The following is an 11890-nucleotide window of genomic DNA, read 5'->3' as shown; positions in this document are numbered from 1 at the left end:
CCCCGACCAGCAGACAGCCTTCTCACTGACGAAGGTCGCCCTCGCCAAGGCAACGTCTTTGGCCCACCAGGACACCAGTGCCCCCTCCAGCTGACGACAGACGCCAGCAATGTCACCTCCAGAGCCGTCCTGGAACAAGTCATCAGCGGGACCCCTCAACCCATCGCCTTCTTCAGCAGGAAACTCAGCCCCACCGAGTCCCACTACAGCACCTTCGACAGGGAACTCTTCGCAGTATACCAGGCGGTACGTCACTTCAGGTTCCTCCTGGAGGGTATGCCCTTCACGATTTGGACTGACCACTAGCCGCTGGTCCACGCCTTCACGAAGCTGGGGGGCGCATGGTCCTCTAGGCAGCAGCGGCACCTCGTGGAGTTCACCTGCACCATCAAATACCTGCCCAGCAGCAAGAACCCAATAGCCGACGCCCTCTGGAGGATCGAGATCGACACAGTGCAGCTTGGGATCGACTATGAGGACCTCGCCCACTGACCCAGAGACCCCAGCCTACCGCACAGCCGTCACGTTGCTGAAGTGGGAGGACGTGCCCCTCAGCCCTGGAGGGTCAACACTGCTGAGCGACGTGAGCACTGGCCGCCCCCGCCCACTGGTGCCCGCCTCCAGACGTCGGCTGGTCTTTGACGTATTCCACGGCCTATCCCACCCCTCCCGAAGGACGACGGCCAAGCTACTGACAGAGAAGCTCGTCTGGCACTGCATATGGAAGGACGCAACAGCCTGGGCAAGGCAATGCATGCAGTGCCAGGCCAGCAAAGCAGGGCGGCACACCGAGTTTGGGGTGGGTGAGTTTCCCCAGCCGAAGAGACGCTTCGGGCACACCTACGTCGACGTGGTGGGTCCTCTTCCCCCATCAGGAGGAGCAAGATACCTTCTAACAGTCGTCGACCGCTCCACCAGGTGTCCCGAAGCTACGCCCATGGAAGAAGCCACCTCTAGTGCATGTGCAGAAGCCCTCCTCTCCAGCTGGATCAGCCGGTTCAGTATCCTGGACCACATAACAACAGACAGAGGTCCCGCTTTCCTATCCGAGCTGTGGACTGCCCTGGCACGCCTGCTGGGGACCACTCATCACAGCACCACTGCCTACAACCCCACTGCCAACGGAATGGTGGAAAGGTTCCACAGGTCCCTGAAGGTGTCCCTCATGGCTTGTTGCACCTCCAAGAATTGAAAGTACCAGCTGCCCTGGGTCCTCCTCGGATTGAGAACCGCCCCCAGAGCCAACGGCGACCCCTCCTCAGCAGAAAAAGTCTACGGGGAGACCCTGGTAGTCCCGGGGAACCCATCACAGAGGACAGGGATGACAGCAATGCAGAGGCTCCGTGACAGGGTTGGGAAGTTCGCCCCTTGCCAGAGTTCATACACCGACAGGACATCCCCCTTCATGCCTCCCAGTCTGTCCTCCACCACCCACGTCTTCATTAGGGACGACGCCGTGCGGCCACCCTTAACCACGCCCTACAGAAGACCTTTCCTTGTGCTCGAAAGGGACAAAAAGGCATTCAGGGTAGCCGTCCACAGAAGGGAAGACTGGATATCGGTAGACTGCCTCAAGCCCACATTCCTGGAGGAGGACGTTGGGGGCGATTCCCAAAGCTTCCCGCAGGATATAGCAACCCCCCAGCCAGCCCCATGCACAGAAAAACGACGCGGGCGTCCCCGGAAAAACCCGAAACCAGGCAGGGAGGCACCCCAACACACCGCTCCAGAGGGCGCCGGGGAAGGCGACCAACCCCTCCAGTTGACATTGGGAAAGCGAGGGCCCCTCCGTCACCCCAGCAGATACCTACTTTGATCAGACGTTACCTACGTCTTGGGGGGGGAGTATTGTAAAGTCCCCGCTCAACGCGTTCTCTGTAATGAACATCCCGTTTTCTGCGGTGCCTTCACATTCGACCTAGGGTCGACCAAACACATATTATCATTATTGTGAATTGTATATTTTATTGTCTGTTCAAGTGACCATGCATTATGTATATGTAACAGAGCATTTTTGTAACACATCAGACATTACTAATCATTATGTTTTCTGTATGTACCTGTCCTGTTTTTGTAGAGAAACAGTTTGACCTCAGGTCACCTGTAAATCTTTGTACCGGGGGTCTCTGCGAAGTACGCAGACGTCCGCACACCGCTTTATAAGCGGATTGCTTCATCAATAAACTAGCAGTACTTGTCTTCCTGCTCATTATTTCGTACCTCTCTCACAGGTTAAGAGAAATATACAGGAATGTCGTATGGGAGAAGTTGCGTTCCTTCGAGCGATCGCCGCTGATGCACAGCATGGAGAGAGAGCAGGATGCTTTGTCTGTTGGCTGACTCACACGCAGGTGTGCCCTAGGACCACCATGCGGTCCCTTACAACAGTAATTAGTGAATATTTCTCAGTGAAAATTACTGCAAATGGGCAAATTTTCAGCAAATAATGCGTATATATGTTCCATAGAGAAATCCGCAAATAGGTGAGTCCGCAAATCGCGAGACCACGAATATGACATTTTTATGATAAAATAACGTTTCACTTATACTTACCCGGTAGTTACATATAGCTGTCGTCTTTGACGTCACGGCAGTATTTCAAATTTCGCTAGCGTTAAGCGTTCATTTACAGGTGATCCCCTAACCCCGCCCTCTATCGGGTATCGGGAACCATTCAAGAACACGTCATAAGTTTTTGCCCAACTGCCCAGGTGAGGGAGGAGGGTGGGTTATGATTATGTAACTACAGGGTAAGTATAAGTGAAACGTTATTTTATCATAAAATGTCATTTTCACTTATACAACTTACCCGGTAGTTACATATAGTTGATTGGCACCTTGAGGAGGTGGGACACTGGCAACTAATAAAATCATTCTTGGAATTATCTACTTGCAACAAGTTAGACATAGGTTCCTTACCTTTAAAGGTAGCTGACTCAGTGGTTACTGCCTCTGTAGTCTGCTGGCCTTTATATTGTGCCGAGAGGATATAAGGGATCCGTGTGTCGGACACAATAAAAAACAGTACCTGCCGTAGAGAACATGGCTGTGTACGGACAAGTCTGATGCCCTTGATCAGGGCGCAGTACGACGAACAACAAAACGAGGGATCACCTAACATTACCATAAAACCAAATACCAAAGATTAAAACTGGAAGATACTACCACACCATGTATCTCCAGACAACCTTAAAAAACAACAACCCCAACACCAAGGTGAAAATGTTAGTTAAGGAGCGGACTCCTTTTCACCCTCCCCAACACCGTGTCAGTCGCAATAAAGGGCCCCAGCGTACTGCACTTTTCGAAAACAGTTTGCACGTCCACTAAGTAATGCGATGCAAACACCGACTTGCATCTCCAAAAGGTGGACTTAACCAAGTCTTTCACAGATAAGTTTCTGCTAAAGGCTACAGAAGTCGAAACTGCTCTTATCTCGTGCGCCTTTACTTTAAGAATACTCATCTCCGAGTCAACACAATGCTCATGAGCTTCTTTTATCAGGCTTCTCAAAAAGAAGGAAAGGGCATTCCTAGAGAGAGGCCTCGAAGGATCTCTAACCGAGCACCAGAGGTGGTCACTGGGAACTCTGAGCTTCTTCGTTCTCTGAACATAGAACTTGAGAGTTCTCACAGGGCAGAGCTACCTCTCGGGTTCTTCGGGACCGACCAATTGGGAAACGTCCTTAATTTCAAACTCTCTTGGCCAAGGTCTTGACGGGTCTTCGTTCTTGGCTAAGAAACCAAGAGTAGACATACATACTGCCTTCCCCTTAGCAAAGCCTACTCTTTTATCTATTGCATGTAGCTCACTTACTCTCCTGGCCGTAGCCAGAGCTACCAAAAAAAGAGTCTTCTTCGTGAGATCCTTTAAGGAGATGTTCGCCATCGGTTCAAAGGATTGCGACCGTAACCATCTCAGCACTACGTCAGGATTCCACGCCACTGGTCTCTTCTGGTCTCTCTTTGACGTATTAAACGATCTAATCAGATCTGAAAGGTCTTGATTCAAAGACACTTCAAGACCCCTATGTCGAAAGACTGAAGCCAACATGGCTCTACACCCTTTAATAGTAGGCACAGCAAGCTTTTTCTCTCTGTGGAGGAACAAGAGACAATCGGCCATCTGGGCTATAGATGTCGAAGAAGAAGACACGCCTTCTCTTCGGCACCAGGACCTAAACTGTGTCCACTTCGCCTGGTAAACATTGTCAGAGGATTCTCTTCTGGGCTTCAGCGATAGCTTCCGGCCTCTCTTGAAAAAGCCTCTCTTTCTGACGAGTCTCCTGACAGTCTGCAGGCGACAAGATGAAGAGCGGACAAGTTTTGGTGGTACCTCTGAAAGTGCGGCTGTCTGAGTAAATCTGGTCTCTCTAGCAGAAGTCTCGGAAAGTCTGACAGGAGGTTTAGAAGGTCTGGGAACCACTCCCTGGACGGCCAGAATGGAGCCACCAGAGTCATCCTTACGTTCCGATGGCTTGAGAACTTCGAGATGACTTGCCGCAGGATCTTGAACGGGGGAAAAGCATAAAGATCCAGGTCCGACCAATTCATGAACATTGCGTCCACGAAAATCGCTTTGCTGTCCGGAACCGGAGAGCAGTAAAGGGGCAGCCGAGTCGTTTTGTCGGTTGCGAAGAGATCTATGAGCGGCCGTCCCCATACCTTCCATAGCTCCTCGCAAACTAGGGGATGTAAAGTCCACTCGTTGGACAGGACCTGGTTCTTTCTGCTGAGAAGGTCCGCCGCTACATTTCTCTCCCCTTGAATGAATCTCGTTACTAGTCTGGTCCCGATCTCCTCCGCCCAAACTAGTAGCTCCCTCGCGGTCTCGTAGAGGGACCACGAGTGAGTGCCCCCCTGTTTTCGAATGTATGCCAGAGCGGTCGTGTTGTCCGCCTGGACCAAGACACATTTGCCTTCAACTTCTTGTTGAAAAGCCAACAGAGCTAAGTGAACCACTTTTAGTTCCTTTCGATTTATATGCCAGCTTCTCTCTTCTCTTTGCCACTGGCCCAAAACTTCTCTTGTCTCCAAAGTCGCTCCCCAGCCCTTGTCCGAGGCGTCGGAAAACAAAGTTAGGTCTGGGTTCGGAAGCTGAAGAGGAAGCCCTTGTGTCAGTCTTCCTTCTGACCTCCACCAACGGAGGCACTCCTTTATCTTTTCCGAAATGGCGAAGGTGAAGGAGTCCGGGAACTGTTTCCTGGGCCACTTCTCCTGCAGGTAAAACTGCAGTGGCCTCAGGTTCAAGCGCCCCAGTCTTACAAACTTCTCCACTGAAGCTAAGGTTCCCACGAGGCTATCCGTTGACTGGACAGAAAAGCCTGAAAAGTCTGAGAGTCCAGACTCACTCCCAAATAGACAATCTGCTGACTGGGAGTAAGGCAAGACTTCTTCTCGTTGACAATGAGGCCTAGAGACTTTGCCAATTGAAGAGTCTTTGATAGGTCCTCCATACAGCTCTCCCTCGACGCCGCTTTGAGCAGCCAATCGTCGAGGTACATAGATACCCGAATTCCTTCCAGGTGAAGGTGTCTGGCTACTGATAACAGGACCCTTGAAAACTTGCGGGGCCGTCGACAGACCGAAGCAGAGGGCATGGAACTGATACACCTGTCCCTCGAAAACGAACCTCAGGAACTTCCTTGAATCTGGGTGTATTGGAACGTGAAAGTAAGCGTCTTGGAGGTCTATAGAAACCATCCAATCCCCCTGATGTAAAGACGCCAAGACCGACTGCTTTGTTTCCATGGAGAATTTCGTCTTCTGAACGAAGACATTCAATGCACTCACGTCCAGTACGGGTCTCCATCCCCCTGAGGCTTTCGTAACCAGGAACAGACGATTGTAGAATCCTGGAGATAGAGGGGCATGAAGCAGTTCTATCGCTTCCTTCTCCAGCATGGTTCGGACTTCTGAGCGAAGGGCGTCTAGTTTCGCGGAGTTGTGCAAGTACGCCTGTAAAGAAACTGGAGCCTCCACTAAAGGAGGTTTGGAAAGGAAGGGGATGGCATATCCTTCCTTTAAAACTTGGATCGTCCAAGGGTCTGCCGAGATCCGTTGCCACTCTTGCCAGAACCTTTGCAGTCTGGCTCCTACTGCTGAATGGAGGACAACAGGTTCATTTCTTCTCGGGGACCGTCGAGGATCTAGGCGTGGCTTTGCCTTTTCCTCTGGCCCTGCCAAAAACACGTCTAGAGGATCTCCCTTTATACTGACCAAACGTGACAGCAGGAGACGAAACACCGCGCACAGAAGCGGTAGAAAGCACAGGTCTTTTCGCCTTCTTGGCAGACTGCGACAAAAGATCCTGGGTTGACTTCTGAGCTAACGCCTGGGAAATTACAGCCACCAACTCCTGTGGAAACAGATGTGCCTTGTTCAAAGGAGAAAACAGGAGAGCCGACTTCTGGTTTGAAGAAATACCTTTTGCTAAAAAGGAGCACCAAAGTTGCCTCTTTTAAGAACTCCTGCCGTAAATAAAGAGGCAAGTTCTACTGCACCGTCGCAGATACCCCTATCAATGCAGTCCACTACTCCTACCACATCATCCAAAAGCTCAGAAGGAAGATCAAAATCCTTCATCTTCCTGGCTAAGGCCGCAATTGCCCAGTCCAGGAAGCTCACTATTTCAAGAGTCCGAAACACGCTCTTGAAAACTTGATCCAGTTCGGAGGACGTAAAGAAAACCTTCGCAGAAATTAAGTGCGGTCCTCCTACTGGCATCCACGAGACTGGAGAAGTCCCCTGTGCGGAGGCAGCCACACCCAGGGAAAACATTTCCCAGTCTCGCACTACCAACTCCGATTCGGAAGGAACGATGAGAAGGAGGAAGACAGAAAACTTTCTTCCCAAGTTCCCTCTTCTCGGCCAGCCAGCATCCATCTTCTTAAGGCCTTTCTTAAAGTCGGAAGAAAAAAAAAAGAAGCCTTGTCCCTCTTGTACTGGGACCCAGGAGACGGAGGAGCCGCAGGGCGAGAACGAATCAGGAAGTTCTCAATGAAGAACTTCAAGAGCTTCTTGTAAGAAGAGAGTTGGGGAGACTTCTCCTCCTTACACTGCTCCTCTAAGCCCGAGAGGTGTTCGTCAGATACTGGGGACAAGTCCAGTTGGACTACGTCTTCATCCAAGTCCCCCTGAACTGAAGCCTGAGTTACACGAACGGGGACTGGGAGGCTCGTGACATACTCTTGCTGTGTCACCGAAAGAGCTTGAGCCTGTTGAGGAGCCATCGGAGGAGCCAAAGGAGGCGCAGTTGGTACAGCAGCCAAAGGTGGCACCAAAGGAGGAGCAGTCGGTACCACCACGACAGGTGGCGCCAATGGAGGCGCAAGCGGCGGCGCTACCGGAGCGGCTGAAAGAGAAGTCGAGGCGGGCGCCGCTGGCATCACAGGAGGCGCCAAAGGAGGCGCAGTCGGTACAACAACCAAAGGTGGCGCCAATGGAGGCGCAAGCGGTGGCGCTACCGGGGCGACTGAAAGAGGAGTCGAGGTGGGCGCCGCTGGCATCGTAGGAGGAGCCAAAGAAGAGACTTGACTTTTTGACAAAAGCTGTAAAATCGAGTCCAGACAGGCGTTGATTCCGTCAATCACTTGCTGTTGTGGTCCCTCGAATGCTGGAGCAGGCGCCACAGGAACAGGAGTCACAGAAACTGGAACAGCTGAAGGGAGAGCCACAGGAGTCGCTGGCGCCAACGAAGCAGACCTCTCAGCTGCAACTGTCTTACAAGGAGGCTCGGCCGAAAACGAATGAGACGAGTCCGACGAAGAAAGCCTCTCCGGTTCTGCCCAAAAGCTACAGGAAGGGGTAGGATCCTCCAGAAGCGCCTTCTTCTTAGGAATCTTCGAAGGTGACAGCTGACGAGACCTCTTCAAAGGTCTGGAAGCGTCGCGAAAACGCCATCCTCTAGGAGGAGAGGAACTCCAACTGGATCCACTCGACACTATCTGCTCCTCACCTTTTCGGTGGTGAGGGCCAGCAGCCTGGGAAGCGGCAACAGGACTGCTTGAGGGGGCAACTGCTCAGGAGCAGGTCCCATTCACCTCCTTTCGGCTTTCGGCATGCCTTCTCCCTGGAACCTGGGAGCCTGACAGGGGCCTAGACCTGGGAGCGTGAATGGGCCGAGAAGCTACCTCCTCCACAACACTTACACAAGGCACAACACTTTCACTATCACTGCGTTCTACTAACCGCTGCAAATTGTCTCCCATTTTCTGCATGGTAGACATAAAAGCATTAAGGACTGACACGGTATCAGGATTGGGAGAAACGGTGTCCGGGGCAGGTAAAACTACAGGAACTACAGGGGGAGCAGGGTTAATAGGGCTTACGAAAACCTCTTGACTACCTCCTGACCTCGAAGACCTAGAAGAGGCCTTCCTTATCCTATCTTTCTCTAACTTCTTCATGTACTTCCCCAAAGCACTCCAGTCAGACAAAGTTAGTAGTTCACACTCGTTACAAGTCAAGTCAGCAGAACATTTTTGCCCCCTGCATGAAAAACAAGAAGTGTGTGGGTCTAAACTAAGCTTAACAAGCCTGGTTTTGCAGCCTTTGCTGCAAAACCGGATACCACTAGAACCTGAATCAGACATAATAGTCTAACTAAGAACAACGCTAAAGCAATAACTAGCGCCAGCAAAGAACAACAAACAGAGTACTTCACCAAAAAAGGAGCTACAAGTTCGAATTGTTGAGAAATACCACCAGCAGCGGAACTGTGTTACCGGTTCGGCACGGCAAAAACTAAATGACATGTTCTTGGAATGGTTCCCGATACCCCGATAGAGGGCGGGGGTAGGGGGATCACCTGTCGTAACGCTAGCGCTAGCGCGAAATTTGAAATACTGCCGTGATGTCAAAGACGACAGCTATATGTGACTACCGGGTAAGTTGTATAAGTGAAAATGGGGGCTTTACTGTATGAAAAAATTTGAAAATGTTTCCATAAAAATCTCAACTAGGTACTCGGTTTGGATATAATCTAGCCATATCTTCCATATGGACTGGTGTTGTCGGATAGATGTCTGTAGTTTTTTCACTAGGTACCTAGCAATGTCAGGCGAGTAATTTTCACGGTAGACAATATTTTAAAAATCCACGTGAAGATCTCGGCTCAGACAGGAGGACATGTAGGCGACTTTCCCTCCTACTGTCTGGGATAGAACAGCGGAGGGAGTGGCAACTGAGTCTGGCGAGACATCACAGAAGAATTCGCCAAAACCAACAAACCATCAAAGTCCTGAGAACACTTGATTAAGTCTGATTTGGTACAGAACGCTTCCTGGTAAGAGGTCGTTTAGTAGGGCGAACTGATGTAGGACGATCAGCACCAAATGATAGCTGGAGCATTTGGCTCAGACAGTGCGTTCTCCTCCACTCGTGTGCTCGTAATCCACTGCACCAAAGTATGTCACTGGGCATTTGAGTGCTACCGAACGTTAAAATTTACTGTAATACCACCCACTGGCTGCTTGTTGCCAGCCGACCGCCGGGTGCCAGACGAGCAATCGCCCGCATAAGACAATTGGGAGCCAAACAGTGGTTGAAGTGTTCACCATGGAAAGCACGTTCACCTCCACTCAGGCTCTTGTAATCCACTGCATCAACATACGTCACCGGGCATTCAACTGCTATCGAACATTTGAAATGTATGGCTGTATCACCAACTGGCAGCTTGCAGCCAGCCGAACACCTGGCGCCAGACATGCAATCAGCCATAATACTGCCTCCCCTCACTGGGCGCTCGGCCGACGCTGAACGCACCCCCTCTGGGAGCTCAGCTGGTACTGGCCGATTGGTGCTCTTCCTCAACGAGAGTTGGGGTACAAGCAACTCGGGGGACATCAGGGCCTCTTCCTGGTCCCAGAAGCTGCTAGAAGGTTCAGAAATCTGTCCTAGATCTCTGGAACGCTTACACTTAAGCAGAGGATTGCACTCGGGAGCTGCTGACTTTTACGTTATGACTGCGCCTCCTGCCCACATCGGAATCGGGGTCCCTCGGTGATACAGCATGCACATATACTCTTAAGCCTTATCAATGGCTGTCCATTGAAAACTGCCGACAGCAGGATCGAGAGGAGTAACTATCCGGAGCAAAAGCCCCTGAGGACTCCCATGGACCGACTGTATGCCTCCTCCCAGGTTTAGGGGAGTCTGACAGGGACCGAGTTTAGGAGATCTGTAAGACTTCTTTCCAGTGGCTGTCTGTTGATACATGGGACCTGCAACAGGCTCAACTGAAGGGGCAACTACCCGTGGGCAAACCCCACTGACCTCCCTTGGAAGTTCGGTTTGCCTCCTCCCAGATTCAGGGGAGTTTTACAAGGACCTAGGTCTAGGAGCATCGGCAGGACGAGTAGCCACCTCCTCCACTGACACAACACTTTCACTAACACTTTTTGCACTCAATTCATTCATCAAGATCTTAACAGAAGCGCCCAATTGGGTTACGGTATCTACCGTAACGCTAAACTTCTTACCTACTCGGGCTTCAAGGCTGGCTAAGGCACTGGGCTTGGGAGGTAGGGAGCCAGGTAAAGGAGTTACAGGTAAAGATAGAGGACTTGGAATAGGGGAAAAGCTGTCATAGGAGTTGAAAGGACAGACACCTCTGGAGAATGCTGCAACCTAACCTCGGCTTTAGCAGCTGCCTTTCTCTCTCTGTCTCTTTGAAGTCTCGCTAAATGAGAATTTAAAGTCTTCCATTTCCCATGATACCACTCCTTACCCTCATCACAGTTAATGTCAGGAGAACAATTTTGCCCTCTACAAGAGGTGCAGATAGTATGAGTGTCATACTTAGCAGATGTTAGTCTTGTCTTGCAGCCCTTGCTGCAATACCTAATACTATGAGCAATCGAGTCTGACATATCCAGTCAAAATTAAGGAAAAAGCCGATTGGCGGTACCAAAAACTACAATGTACTTCACCAAATTTGGCAATGTCCCCAAACAACCGGCTCATCCACTCTTGACTGAAAACAAATTAAAACAAAAGCTACCCAGCGACCGATGTTCAGTCAACGATCAGCAGGAACGAATTGAATACCTGAACCGATTGTAACTATTCTTCCCTGAAAGTGGGTGGGGTCTGTTGCCTACACCAAAACAATATGAGCGCTACCACGAAATTTTTAAAACTTTAGCTGCCGCAAAAGTAGGAACTAATAGCAATGTAATTACATGGTAAGTTACTTATATAAAAATGATTTATGCAGGTCTAAACTGGACTATGGCCATTAGATAAAATCAACAATGCCAGTCCAAACTGAAAGAATCGGATGCAGTACAGTATACACCATGGGTCATCAAATATGCTTTGTAGCTTTTAGAACTCTGCCAATTATTGAAAGCCTCTATGTTGACTGTAATCAACTTCCTTAAGAGCTTAAAAGAGAGGAACTTGTACTGTGCTTTACTGTACAAGTAGAAAGCTCCCCTCCAAATTTAACCTTCAAGATTCTTGGGGGAGGTATTTACGAATATGACTAAGATACTTCATGTTGCAACAATTCACCTTCAAAAAATTGGCAAAATGAGATCAACATCTGTCCAAACAAGCATCATACCAGAAATCTCATATTGCTCAAAGAAAATAAAAAGCAACAGTCAGGAGGTGATCAGAGCAGATTTATTTTTTATAACATGATGAAAAATTAAATTCCCTGAAGAATATCTAAACAGATGGCTCTAAATCAGAAGATGGAGCTGGCTGAGCCGCTGTATTTGGAGATGAAGTGTCCTATATGAGGCTTAACTACTTAATGGTGCATCAGTGTATAAAGCAGAGATGACATTTATAGTATACCGTTCAAAACACAGAGTTCATATTGTATTAGGATACTAGGAGAGCAACGGACTTCATAAATAACTGTAATTAACAGCATCCAT

General features: G+C 49.8%; 2 protein-coding genes across 2 annotated transcripts; both read right to left on the bottom strand.

Annotated features, from left to right (window-relative positions):
- Positions 1-840: 840 nt before the first annotated feature.
- LOC136839810 (uncharacterized) lies at positions 841-5903 on the bottom strand. The gene is made up of 2 exons (XM_067106140.1): positions 4665-5903; positions 841-984 (listed from the first exon to the last, which is right to left on the bottom strand). Exons 1-2 carry the CDS (start codon positions 5901-5903, stop codon positions 841-843), a joined length of 1383 nt encoding a protein of 460 aa, XP_066962241.1.
- Positions 5904-6431: 528 nt separating this feature from the next.
- Positions 6432-8407, bottom strand: LOC136839809 (uncharacterized). Its single transcript, XM_067106139.1, has 3 exons — positions 8150-8407; positions 7057-7981; positions 6432-6625 (listed from the first exon to the last, which is right to left on the bottom strand). The coding sequence occupies exons 1-3, from the start codon at positions 8405-8407 to the stop codon at positions 6432-6434; spliced, it is 1377 nt and encodes a 458-aa protein (XP_066962240.1).
- Between the last annotated feature and the right edge of the window lie 3483 nt (positions 8408-11890).

This window comes from Macrobrachium rosenbergii, chromosome 6 (assembly GCF_040412425.1).
Source record: "Macrobrachium rosenbergii isolate ZJJX-2024 chromosome 6, ASM4041242v1, whole genome shotgun sequence".
NCBI lineage: Eukaryota > Metazoa > Arthropoda > Malacostraca > Decapoda > Palaemonidae > Macrobrachium > Macrobrachium rosenbergii.
This window is presented reverse-complemented; position numbering and strand designations above follow the sequence as displayed.

Bases quoted from the DNA above. Each gene is read 5' to 3' on its own strand.
- LOC136839809 (XM_067106139.1), bottom strand. From the start codon at position 8,407: ATGAAGAAGTTAGAGAAAGATAGGATAAGGAAGGCCTCTTCTAGGTCT. The intron at 7,982-8,149 runs GTAAGTGTTGTG...GCCGCTTCCCAG, and splicing joins GTGAAAGTGTTGTGCCTTGT to GCTGCTGGCCCTCACCACCG. The intron at 6,626-7,056 runs GTAAGGAGGAGA...CTCTTGAAATAG, and splicing joins CTCGGGCTTAGAGGAGCAGT to TGAGCTTCCTGGACTGGGCA.
- LOC136839810 (XM_067106140.1), bottom strand. From the start codon at position 5,903: ATGCTGGAGAAGGAAGCGATAGAACTGCTTCATGCCCCTCTATCTCCA. The intron at 985-4,664 runs GTATGGGGACGG...CGGCTGATCCAG, and splicing joins TTTGCGAGGAGCTATGGAAG to CTGGAGAGGAGGGCTTCTGC.